The sequence below is a fragment of the Littorina saxatilis genome, linkage group LG7, assembly GCF_037325665.1.
Source record: "Littorina saxatilis isolate snail1 linkage group LG7, US_GU_Lsax_2.0, whole genome shotgun sequence".
NCBI classification, from domain to species: domain Eukaryota; kingdom Metazoa; phylum Mollusca; class Gastropoda; order Littorinimorpha; family Littorinidae; genus Littorina; species Littorina saxatilis.
Window position 1 is genome coordinate 10,985,164 of NC_090251.1, and position 13,213 is coordinate 10,998,376.

A 13,213-nucleotide genomic window follows, 5' to 3' on the forward strand; every position below is an offset into this window, starting at 1 on the left:
GATGTCAGGTTAGTGACTTGCTGGAGCCGGGGCTGTGTGCACCAAGCAAAAGTGTGTGTGTGTGTGTGTTCATGATGTCAGGTTAGTGACTTGCTGGAGCCGGGGCTGTGTGCACCAAGCAAAAGTGTGTGTGTGTGTGTGTTCATGATGTCAGGTTAGTGACTTGCTGGAGCCGGGGCTGTGTGCACCAAGCAAAAGTGTGTGTGTGTGTGTGTTCATGATGTCAGGTTAGTGACTTGCTGGAGCCGGGGCTGTGGTGCACCAAGCAAAAGTGTGTGTGTGTGTGTGTTCATGATGTCAGGTTAGTGACTTGCTGGAGCCGGGGCTGTGTGCACCAAGCAAATGTGTGTGTGTGTGTGTTCATGATGTCAGGTTAGTGACTTGCTGGAGCCGGGGCTGTGTGCACCAAGCAAATGTGTGTGGGTGTGTGTGTGTGTTCATGATGTCAGGTTAGTGACTTGCTGGAGCCGGGGCAGTGGTGCACCAAGCAAAAGTGTGTGTGTGTGTGTGTTCATGATGTCAGGTTAGTGACTTGCTGGAGCCGGGGCTGTGGTGCACCAAGCAAAAGTGGGTGTGTGTGTGTGTTCATGATGTCAGGTTAGTGACTTGCTGGAGCCGGGGCTGTGGTGCACCAAGCAAAAGTGGGTGAAACACAAACGGGTGAGAACTAACCGCGGGGTCACATTCATTGAAATCACAACAAATCTCGATTAAATCCAACACCGCAGCTGGCTCCCACCCCGTTGGTAACTTTCTCATCCATCTCAGCCCAGGTTACGCAAGCTGCCTGATTGACAGTTTCTATTTGACTGGATACGTCTGCTGCACTTATTCCTACACAAGAAACACAAACCTATTTTCTTTTTTTCTCTTCTTTTCTTTTTTTCATGTTTTTTCGGTGTTTTTTTCTTCTGAATTTTGGAACGTTGGCATTCTATTTGTTTTTGGATATTTACGAACCTGGTGGATGATGGGAAACCTGTTCTGCATGGAAGACAAGGAGCGCCTTTTGGCCGCCGCCTGGGCCTGAACAGTTGCTTTCCGGTAATGTGGTGCTGGCAGTGGATTTGCTTTCAAGGTCCTGCTGCTCTTCCATTGGAATTTGCCAGGAGCAGTGGAATGTCTCCCCGATGATGGGGTTATACGGTTTCTTGGCCACAGAGCCCTGAAACAACACAACATGAATACAGGCCCCTGAAACAACACAACATGAATACAGGCCCGTCCCGCAACAGTGGAACCCTCCTTGTCAGACCTCCAGAAATCTGAAAAAAACATGTCTTAGTAAGGAGGGAGTCTAAAAATGGGGGTAAATTTGTAGAAGTAATGAACAAGAAGTCTGCGAAAACAGGGTCGTTAAAGGGAGGAAGTCTTAAATTGGGGGGTCTTAAAAGGGGGGGTTCCACTGTAGCTCAATTGGTAGAGCACTGGACTTGTGATCCGCGGGTCTCAGGTTCAAATCCGGGCCGGGACGGACACGAGTAAACTTTATGTGCAGACTCAGAGACGGTATCCATGTCCTATCACCGTGCCACAACTGTGGCACATAAAAGACCTTGGTCACTCCGCCAGAAGTGCACTGGCAGATTACAACTAAACATGATACACCTGGGTAGCGCGACAATTTGCCAATCAACTGGTTCACATCAGTCATGTGACACCAGTACTTACTGACAATTATTATTATTTTGGGCCTAAAGCCAAATAAAACCTTGAAACCTTGATCATAAAGTAATGAAAAGGAAAAAATAACAAAAACAAAAACAACACAGCTTAGTTTGAAGAAGCAGGAGTAACATATAGCCTCAAGGACTGAAGATACTCAGACCATCTCAACATCGGATTGTCTCAATCTTAACAGCTATTGTGTTTTGAGAGTAGCGATAGGGTCCGACATTTTGATGAGAACGAGTTAATTATCCCGAGTAGATAGGGTCTGATAATGTGCGGTTCTGGTTATGCCCTTTCTTTCTTTCGGCTGGTAACTGGCGGAACCTCGCGGCAAGATCACACGAGAAAGGAAAAAAACTTGCATTGGTCCCAAATAGCATATCGGTTTGGTAACAGTTCGTGTGTAAGTCGTGCATTTTTACGGTAAACAGACAATGGTCAGTTTTCAGGTGAGGTTATGCCCCTTCTTTCTTTCGGCTGGTAACTGCCGCTACCTCGCGGCAAGATCACAGGAGTTGTCTCGCGTTATCACCCCAGAAGCGCTCATTTGACAAGAACAAGTATAATACCTCCAGTCAATGACTTTGAAATTACGGAAAACCGTACATTTAGGAAAAAATCTGGTGTCTGCTTACCTGCCTGCTAGCGTGGAAAGAGGTGAGGTACCACTCTAAAACCATCAGCATACGCTCCTCTGGGGTCTGTATGTCTGGAATCCTGCAACAAGGAATACACAGTCAACTTCTGCCGCTAACATGGCACTTTTGAACTTTGCTTTAAACTGTTCTGTAGGGTATGTAGTCTCAGTGTTGGCTGTTTCTGTTAGACTTTGAAGAGGGTCGCTGTGAGAGACTTGTTGCTGCGCCAAAACAACACTATAGCGCTAAACCGGCAGTGACCACAACTGACTTCCAGTGCCCCCACTGTTCCAGACTCGGCGCCTGCAAACTAGACTTGCAGAGCCACCTCCGAGTACACAGATAAGATGCAGAACGAAAGAGTCTTCTTCGGACCCGAAGGACAACCACCAGGGTATGTAACAGGGAGCTTGTCCAGGGGGGTATATGAACATCTCAGTGGCAGGGGGATGGAAGCACTTGTTAATGAGTGGGAGTGTGTATGCGCGTGGTGTGCACGAGGATGTATGCACGTGAGTGATATTTGTAAATGTGTATTATTATAATATCATCTTTGTATTTATATTATTGAAATTGTTATATCTCGATGTACAGCGCTAAGAGCATAGTTAAATTTGTGAAGCGGCGCTATATAAGCTATCTTTATTATTATTATTAACAGGTTGTCAAATTTGAAACCAATATTGTACCTACCTGCTACCAGAACTTTATTAGCACTGCCAAATATAATTGTTTGTTAAAAGAAGTTTATCAGGTCCTGAAACGAGAAAGTTCAAGATGAAGCACTGCACTGCACAGCACTGTGTTGCAGCTAATAATAGCAAGATCTAGATCAGCACTTTTCTGGACGTGTATGGGAACGTGTACATGTAACATCATCAAATCTAGTTTTTACGTCGAGCATTTGCCAAGATCTACAGTCTTGGTGGGAGCAAAACAATGCATGCATTTGGAACATTTGAAAAAAAGTGAGTCACGGTTGACGCAATATCTACACGTACACGTACAGGTCTTTGCTACACGTTCGATCATCTAGAACACTGTAATATGTCACGTGAAGCGATGTATAAATATTTAGTCAATCTGTCGGCCTGCAACTAAAAGATCAACACTAAAAGAAACAGCCAACACCGAGACTACATGTACTAATTAAGGCTTCGCTAGACTAAACACATGTAGTCCCGCCAGGAATAAGCTTTTTTGGGATGATTTACGACTTTTGCGCACATTTCGAGCAGACGAAAACACAACATGGCGGCTCTCGCTCCTCCAACTATCGCAAGACACAAAAAAACGAAATCTCGCGCGCGCGAGATCCTGATACATCCGGTGTTTCTCTGTACGCTATCTTGTCACGACGACTTGTTGACAAACGAAGATTCGCGAAAGAAAGAGAAAAGCGCCGAGTCTTGAGTAGAGAGCTAATAAAGTACCAGTAATCGCTAATCGAGCGAAATGAAAATCCGCGGCGACTTCCATTAGGTGAATGCTATTCAAGTTTAGGTAACGTTTTAGCCGCATCTTTTTATAAGCCGCAATGCGATTTGTTTTTTTAAAAAGTCGCGGCTTGTAGTCCGTCAAAAATACGGTAGTCAAAACTTAACTAAATGTAAAAAAGCACAAAAACATGCACACTCATGCATATACCTACACGCATCCTTGTCGAAGTAACCTACTATTTCATCCCACAATGCACAATGGTTTTAATAGCGGACATCTGAATGTCACTGTTCTTTTTCTTACAAACTATTCTGGCTTGAAAACTCGTCATTTTCTCAAACAACTCTTCTACCACAGAGGATGAAAGTTGCTTGTTCATTTTAATGCTTGTTTATTACCGGCCCCCGTAGCGCAGTGGTTAGCGCATCGGGCTGTGGGCCGGGAGGTCGTGGGTTCGAATCCCATCAGGGTCATGTGGGTTTTTCGGGCTACGGTCGGCTCCTACCCAGAGTGGAAGTGCTATGGTTCCTATGGGAAGGCTGGAATCACACAGCCGAGTGTCATTCACTTAACGAATGCGACTTTGAGGGTGCTCAGGTTCTGTATACCTGACCAACACCGCAGGTGCGGCAGTTCTCGGGCCTGGTTGACACCAGGATATATTATGACAGTAAGCGTAGAGTGCTGCCCTGTCACGTAGTCTCAAACCAAATTGGAAATCCATAGCATCATCATTATAATCATCCTCATCTCATTAATCATCCAAAATTATAAAGTGTCCTTGCTCTTGTGGCCCTTCATGCCCGGAGCTCTCATGGTGACCTTGGTCTCAGTGTTCCTGTTCGATCCTTCCCTGAATAGTACTTCTGCTGTCAGTCCTCAACGTGTGACGTTCTGGGGGGTCGACGGAGGGACGTGGTGGCGGTCTACTCTCTGGAGGGGACCCTCACTCAGTCTGGCTCCGCGACTTAGCAGTCAATGTCGTTAGTAGGGGGCATAGTAGGTAGTGGGCTGCGTCCGTTAGCTCGGGACAGACCCACTACTGAACACCGTCGAAGTGACTCAGCAGAAGTGCAGTGTCATCGTCAGAGGGTAGTCCGACGCAGCGACCCGACATCCCTCCCTGGAGCGTCTGTAAAATCGACTAGTCTGGAAGCGGAACGAAATTCAGATGTGGATGGAGCAGTGAGTGCAGGGACGGGGCGGTGTGAGAGCACACCGGGACAAGGAACAGGTGTAAGAAAAAAAAAAAAAAAAAAATGCTTGTTTATTTTCTCTCAGTTGGTAGGAGGTTGGTTCTGTATAACTCCCACTCAATTGCACATTTAGAGCTCTTACTTCCCTTTGTTACTCAGATCCATACTACAGATTTCATGGTCTCACTGCAGATCAGCAACTCACTTGAGGAAGTAATCTGGGTGTGCCATGCAGTCTGCAAACATTTCCAGCAGGGACCGCTTTTCTAGGATGAAGGTAGGAAGAACCACCTGCAAAAAGACATTTGACATGAATAAATAATGCAGAAATCCGAAGACAGATAGACTGCTTATGTTTCAAAATCAAGAATCCAAACAAGAATCGAAAATGTTAATAATAAAATTTTCATTTGATTAATATACTTACCCAATTTAGCAATTTACTTCAGTTTAGTGCTAGAACGCTGAAAACTACGCTCCACCCTGAAGTAACCCTAAAAATAGAACAGCCTTGACGGTCACATGACAACGCCAGGTCAAGGTTACCTCCTAACATGCATTGCGCATGCGTGCTCTCGCCGCCATCTTGTATTCATTCGCTCAAAGCGCCCTCTCATTTTTAGGGATCTAAAGCGGGGTAGGCGGGAGGGACTTTACTAAGTGAATTGGGTAAGTATATTAATCAAATGAAAATTTTTTATTAAAATTTTCGATTAAATTACATATCTTGATTGCTAATTAAGGTGGTGGGGTGCTCACCTATGAGCTAGGCAACAATTGCCCTGCTGCTACCATCGCTGGTAGCGCCTTGGTACCGTCCTGTCGCGCACTGGAAATATGTCGCGCAGGTAATAGTTGATGAAAACATCCTCCGATCTCCAGTAGGCAGAATGGAGGACCTCAGATAATCTTCCTGACCTTAGCACAGCTAAGGAGGATGCCCAGGATCTTGCCTCATGCATCCTTGCCGACATTAGAGGGAGAACTGACTGCCCCCCCCCCCCCCCTTCTTTTTGAGCCACCACTCATACGCTTGTTTGATCAGCGTTGAGACCCATTTAGCGAGAGTTACCTTAGATATGTCTTTGTCTCTAGCAGTGTTCAGAGATAAGAAAAGAAGCTTCTGCTGTTTAGCTCTGATAGGAGCCGTGCTCGAACTGGGCAGTTAGACAAATCGGGGTCTCCTGATTATGGGAGAAACTTGACCAGGCTTCTGGTTTTTGGCTAGAAAATCCGGCCTAAAACGTAAAGAAATAGAGCCATCTTTTTCAAAAGCTATGTCTCTAGCTAAGCCTGAGAGGGCATGAATTTCACTGCCTCTTCTTGCAGTGGCCAAAAGAACAAGCAAAAGTGTCTTACGTGTAAGATTAACTAAGCTTGCTGATTGCAACGGTTCAAAATCTTGCGATCTTAAGAATTCTAGAATAAGGAAGAGATCCCAAGCAGGAACTGTGGCTCTGATTCTAGCAAAACCGATCGACGCACCTTTTAGGACACTAGCGATAACACCGCTGAGGTTAATGTTGTGACCTAACTGCCTCAGCGTAGCCGAAATAGCAGAACGCACGGCTGTTTCTTTCAGCCTGCCTGCTCACGCTCAGTTTCCCGAAACGTTCCCTGCTGCCAGCGAGCGCTGATAAGCGCAGCGACAGCCCAGGCCGGAGTTCTAAAATTACCACAGCCTGGGAAAGCGATAACAGCGGTTGTGTGGCACAGGCATATCACAGCTGGGAAAACGTGTACTTTTTGTTTGTTACCTTTACTTATCGTCTCGTTTGTGTGGCTAATGCAAAACGGACACCAGCTGAGAGAGGACATTCTGACCTACACATCGATGCCAAACACGATGTGAATGGTTTTCAAGAGTCTGCACCACAGAGAGTTTGAATAAAGAGGAAAAATCAGGGCTGAGTCGTGTGTTTGATTGTGTGTGTGAGACATGCAACATTTAAACAACAATAGAGATCGAACTATAGTTCTCACAACAAGGAAACATACATGCTGACAAAGTTTAGCATGCCTTGAATAAGAACAACTGACCTGTATTTAGGCATCCTGATGGGGGGTAGTTGTAGCGGGGCTCAGAAATAGGTCACTGACACGCTATTAGCTTGCCGAGGGGAGGAAGGTATAACGGTATTCCACATGCACTCGCTTAGCCCACTCAGATTACAGTGCAGGGATCACAGAGTTCCACTCATGTCAGATCGACACAGTTGTCACAATAGCACGTGTGTTGATATTACACAGATTATTGAGTTCACGAAGCACAAAGACTGAACATTAATGTCAAACACACTTTGTAATTCATGCCCAAAACACTTTTATGGCATAACAAAATTATAACAGGACGACAGTACGTAGAAATGCAGTTTATGTTGTTTTCCTCTTCTGTACAGCTGGTATCACAGAGTGGAGTGCAGGTGACACGAGGGTCATATGCTCGGTCATTATTAACCTGAGCTTTTCCTCCTCCGTTTGCAGTCCGTATGTTCTGCTTTTTAAAATGTTTACTGTGGCGTGTGTTTCTTCTCCTCCCTGTTCGCCGTGCAAAGCAAGACCAAAGCCCCAATCCCTCATGAAGTCAATACAGTGACACTCCAAGATGATAACTGGATGTCGTTGTGTACATTCTGATTCATCTCAGTTGATAAGAAGTTAGTTGACTGCATTCTTCCCATCCGACTGAAGCAGCTTTTACACATTGTTTTGGAGTGCTTCAGATCTTGATCTTCTTCAATTTTCTGTCCATAGCACTGATTAATGTCTTGAATGTAGTTTCTGCGCTTTATTGTTTTGCAAGGGTCGTCGTACCATTTTCTTGCTCTACAGCCACATATTCTGCAGATACGATGCAGTCTCTCTTCGTGTAAATCTCTAGTATGTAGACGATCTTCCATTGCTACCGGCCCGTCGTACGTGTCACGCTCACGCTTGTAACTTTCTCACACTATTAACACACACGTGAAAAACATATTTACTGTCAAGTTTTTCTTCTTTTTCTTTCCTTCTTTGATTCCTTCTTTATTTCAACAAAAGTTGGTCTCCAAAACAAAAGAAGTAATAGCTAGCACAGACCAGAACAAACCGTTTGTTGCACGTTTGTTGATTAAAATCAACAACGAGATGAACGAATAAAACTACACTGGCATACCTTGATATTCAACACTACACAAAAATTAAAGTAAATCTTCTCAAATGCTGTTTTGAACAGTCTACAATCCATGAACAACTCAGTAAATATAATCCGCGGAACTGAATGTTGAAGCAAGTGTATCCTTTATTCTAACTGCATGGTGTGAACATCTCCCTGGGGGTATCTTATCTTGGCCAGCAGTCTACACATTCCATTTAAGCTGACTCACGTTACTCAAGGCCCCCCACCCTCCCCCATTCGCCTCAATTAGCTGTGCGAGTGTCTGGCATCGGTCACAGGGTACCGTTATACCTTTCAACCCTCGGCAAGCTAGTAGCGTGTCAATGACCTATTTCTGAGCCCCGCTACAACTACCCCCCATCAGGATGCCTAAATACAGGTCAGTTGTTCTTATTCAAGGCATGCTAAACTTTGTCAGCATGTATGTTTCCTTGTTGTGAGAACTATAGTTCGATCTCTATTGTTGTTTAAATGTTGCATGTCTCACACACACAATCAAACACACGACTCAGCCCTGATTTTTCCTCTTTATTCAAACTCTCTGTGGTGCAGACTCTTGAAAACCATTCACATCGTGTTTGGCATCGATGTGTAGGTCAGAATGTCCTCTCTCAGCTGGTGTCCGTTTTGCAATAGCCACACAAACGAGACGATAAGTAAAGGTAACAAACAAAAAGTACACGTTTTCCCAGCTGTGATATGCCTGTGTCACACAACTGCTGTTATCAATTTCCCAGGCTGTGGTAATTTTAGAACTCTGGCTTGGGCTGGCGCTGCCCTTATCACGCTGGCTGGCAGCAGGGAAAGTTTCGGGAAACTGAGCGTGCGGCCTGAAACAGGCGTGAACGTCTAACTCGAAGAGACGAGGGGGAGCTGCCCTGAGCTGCTAACCAAGATAAGTGATTAGCTACCTGCATAGAACGCGGGGAAACAGAACTGACCCGATTCTCCGCGCACCATTTAACCCAAGCTGTCCAATGTGAAGCGTACACTGAGCTTGTCGAAGTCCTGTGCGCTTTTTGAACCAAATCCAGTGTCCCGTCCGAGGCACCCGACCGACGCAGGGATCTTCTCACAGTCTCCATGCGTGAAGGAGCAGGGACTGTGGGTTCTCGTGCTGAAGGCCGGTGCGTGGTTGCAGTAATTCTCCCTTTTCCAGGTTTAGAGGAATGGGAGGACCTTCTGCTAAGCGGAGGAGATCCGGGAACCAATGCTGACTCGGCCACAATGGGGCGACTAGAATCAAGGATGGCCGATCCAACTCTGCTTTCCTCAGCACTTTTCCGAGCAGTTGGAATGGTGGGAAAGCATAAGCTGTGAGTCCTGTCCAGTCGACTTCCAGTGCATTCACTTTCCAGGCTTCCGGGTCCGGAAACGGGGATATGAACACTGGTAGCCTCCTTGAGAACCGGGTTGCGAAAAGATCGACTAACGGTTTGTCCACCTGCGCCCAAAGCCGCTGGAGAGCGTGGTGGGTGATTGTCCACTCCGTGTGGAGTACCTTCGAGGATCGACTGAGCGAATCTGCCAAAACATTTAGTTTCCCCGGCAGATATTTTGCTGATAACATGATGCTGATGCTGGTGACACCACTTCAGAATTTGGCATGCTTTGAGTGAAAGCGTAAACCAAACACGTCCTTAGACGCTATCGCTGAAGAGTAGAATGAATACAAGATGGCGGCGAGAGCACGCATGCGCAATGCATGTTAGGAGGTAACCTTGACCTGGCGTTGTCATGTGACCGTCAAGGCTGTTCTATTTTTAGGGTTACTTCCCCCCCTACCAGGGTGGAGCGTAGTTTTCAGCGTTCTAGCACTAAACTGAAGTAAATTGCTATATGTGAGGGCGGGGATGTAGCTCAGTCGGTAGCTCGCTGTATTTGTATCCAGTTGGCCGCTGTCAGCGTGAGTTCGTCCCCACGTTTGGCGAGAGATTTATTTCTCAGAGTCAACTTTGTGTGCAGACTCTCCTCGGTGTCCGAACACCAAACAGCACAGCCACGAGAGCCAAAAAATTCAACAACCTTATCCTCAGAGCTGAAAAAGTCGTATGATGTTGACCACGTGTTGAGTAGCGGTAGTGACGTAGCATACACCAATGGGAGGTAACTCCCCGGGTGTATGGTCATTACCACGGCTACGTTTACACTTTTTGTGGTGGGGTTGCTTCCCTTTAAAATTGTTTAAGACGGGTAGCCTTTTCAGACCTTAGCATCCTAGACTGCGTCAATGCTATATGTGATTGGGAGTAAGAATATGTAATTTATTCACTCTCTCACAACCCATACAGACCCGACAGAGTTATTTCCCGAATTCGTTTATTTCTTCAACACACACACTGAGGCTTGCGAAGAGACAAGAGTAATCACCTTGGTAAGGTCCATGCCTAGTTTGAGCTGTGAGAGCAGGTGAAGGATGACGCTCTTGTGTTCCTCCATGCCACCCAGCTCAGAGTCTTCGTACTGTGCTGAGTCTTCCACCTCGTCTCTGTGATCAATCGCTTTTGGGGCAAAGAAAAAATCACTGTTAGTGTTAAGCGCAAACAAAAACTGTATTCAGCTGGGACAGTTGAACCTGCCCTGGCGACCACCTCTCCATAATGAACACTTGCCCACAACGAGCTCCCCAAAAGATCCCAGAGGTGTTTGTTTTTCTTTATAATTTCGGGTTCGATTCCCGGCATAGGCGGTCTAATTTTTTTTATTTTTTTTATTTCTTGTTTACTATTGTTTATTATGAACGTTTTAATGTTTTATTTTACTCTAATAATTTTTTTAATTGTGTGAAATAAATAAAAAAAAATATCTTTTTTTTAAATCCACGTGCACAAGACAAAAACTTTCATACTGGGGGAGCGAGCCATTCTGAAGAGTACTCGGGTCCAGCGCCAGCGTTTTTTATTATAACTATCACCTGTCGATAGCGACCACCTTTGGTCAGTCCCTTAGATGGTTGTTCCGGACAGGTTTGACTGTTGTGTCAATTTTTTGCTTGTATAATTAAGGCCAGGAAACTTGATTTTACACATTAAGCAATCACAACCCCTCCACACACTCGACCTCCCAACCTCACTGCAGGATAACTCTCTCCGTCCACCTGTTCTATAAATGTAAACAAATGTAAGAAAATCAGGTCTGAAATAAGAGACAGCGTTAAAGGTACTGAACTTGTCAAATCCAGGTGCACGGAGCCCCTGGGGCTTTTAGTCATACCTCAGGCAGCTATCCGTTTGAAGAACTACCAAGTTTCATTGACTTGCACCCAAAGAGTCAAGAACTGCGATTTTTTTACGAATTAATTTCGTACTCGGACCCGGCTGGTCTTGACCTATTTTTGGATCTAAATTTAGATCAGGTAGATCACCACATCATGCACAAAAAGACACGTCACTTAGCAAACTATGTCAGACGTCATCATGAGTTTGTGTAAAACAAAATCGAGGCCGGAATCACTCAGTTGAATCGAACTCCGACCAAACACCACGTAATAACTAGGTTAATTTATGCACTCGCGTGAACAAGAAACTGTCGAGCTTCACAGATGTCGTCACAGATGTCGTCGTTGGGTAGTTTTGGGTTTGTTTTACTACCATAGGAGGATTTTTGAACTGTAAATGCACTCAGCTGCAACAAAAACGTAAAACGAAGGCTGTGAGCTGCACTGTTCCTTTAAAATGGTGTGTGGTTTTTTTAACCACAGAAGAAAATTGGAAACACTTAGTACTGGATTGAGAAAGCTTTTTATGTTTTGATTGGTTGTACAGTGAAACCCCCCTTTTAACCGCCCCCCCCCCCCCCCCAACACACACACCCCTTCCAAGACCCTGTTTTCTCAGACTTTTTCTTCATAACCTCTGTAAATTTGCCCCCAGTTTTAAGATTCCCTCCTTTTTAAGACCCCATTTTCTCAGATTTTTTGAGGTCTTTAACTCATTGTCTCCCAGGTACGGATATATCCGTACCCACTCATCGGGCTCTATTCCACTCAGTGTTAGTTTCAGTTTGTTTGTTTGTTTGTTTGCTTAACGCCCAGCCGACCACGAAGGGCCATATCAGGGCGGGTTAGTTTCAGTCACTTCCTGTAACGTCCATGTAATGCCTGCATTCCAGCGTGTTGATACACAGTTACTACACAGTTACTACTATTCTGAGTGACCTGCTGCAGCACAGCTGGTCTCAGCTAAAAACAAACTTGGTCAACATAGGTGGGGTAGAAAGTGTTAAAGGGGCCCATTTCACTGTACCTTTCTGTGCCTGTTCCAGGATGTTGTATGACTTGGCGGTGGCAAAACTGTCCGGTGATGTGGCTGAAGGGGTCAGGTTTATGCCAAGCGGCAAAGACGTACTCCTGGAAAATACACGAAAATGATCTCAATTGTGATTGTAGTTGATAACGTTCGATTTATTTGAATTGTGCATTGTGTACGTGATTGTGTTTCTATTTAGTTGAAGATTTTTTTAAATGTTTATATTTTTTATTATAAAATGTGTATTAATTGTTGCTGTAATGAAGCTTATTATATTGAAGATTGATTGTAAGGCGCTTAGAACTATTTTCGGATTTGCGCCATATAAATACCCTTATTATTATCATTAATTATACACAAGGCAAGGCAAGGCAAGGCAAAATATATTTTCAAAAACCTCTAGGATTACATAAAGTAGGATTACATGAAGTAAGTAGCTTACCATCCCGAAGAAGGCAGTAACGTGCCGAAATGGAAAATTTCAGTAGTAAATTTTCATTTGATTAATATACTTACCAAATTCTCATAGATGCATTGATTTCAATCTCACGTTCTAGATGTCGAAAAACTACTCAAATTACCTGCCCTTGCAAGGGTGGTAACCAAGCTAAAAACAGATGCCATAGCCGTTGCTGTGCCCTGTCCCACCTGGTTACCCACAACCCACCGCGCACCACGTGAGCGCCGGCATCCGGAATAATCATTCGAGACTTCTCAAAAACCCTTAGGAAATTAAGTAGCGGGGATGGATGGGAGGGTATTAACTATGAGAATTGGGTAAGTATAATCAAATGAAAATTTACTACTGAAATTTCCCATTAAATTACATATTCTTACTCCAATTCTCATAAATGCAGATTGCTC

At 44.8% G+C, this 13,213-nt stretch overlaps 1 protein-coding gene across 3 annotated transcripts in view; it reads right to left on the minus strand.

The window, feature by feature from the left end:
- The window catches only part of LOC138970674 (oxysterol-binding protein-related protein 11-like), a 59,030-nt gene that overhangs the window by 14,636 nt on the left and 31,181 nt on the right, over nt 1-13,213 (minus strand). For all 3 annotated transcript variants that reach the window (XM_070343146.1, XM_070343145.1, XM_070343147.1), the window contains 5 exons: nt 12,347-12,450; nt 10,473-10,603; nt 5,151-5,236; nt 2,307-2,388; nt 961-1,165 (listed from right to left, as the gene is read on the minus strand). In XM_070343146.1, the coding sequence (XP_070199247.1) occupies nt 961-1,165; nt 2,307-2,388; nt 5,151-5,236; nt 10,473-10,603; nt 12,347-12,450 (608 nt within the window). The remainder of the gene's footprint in view (nt 1-960; nt 1,166-2,306; nt 2,389-5,150; nt 5,237-10,472; nt 10,604-12,346; nt 12,451-13,213) is intronic.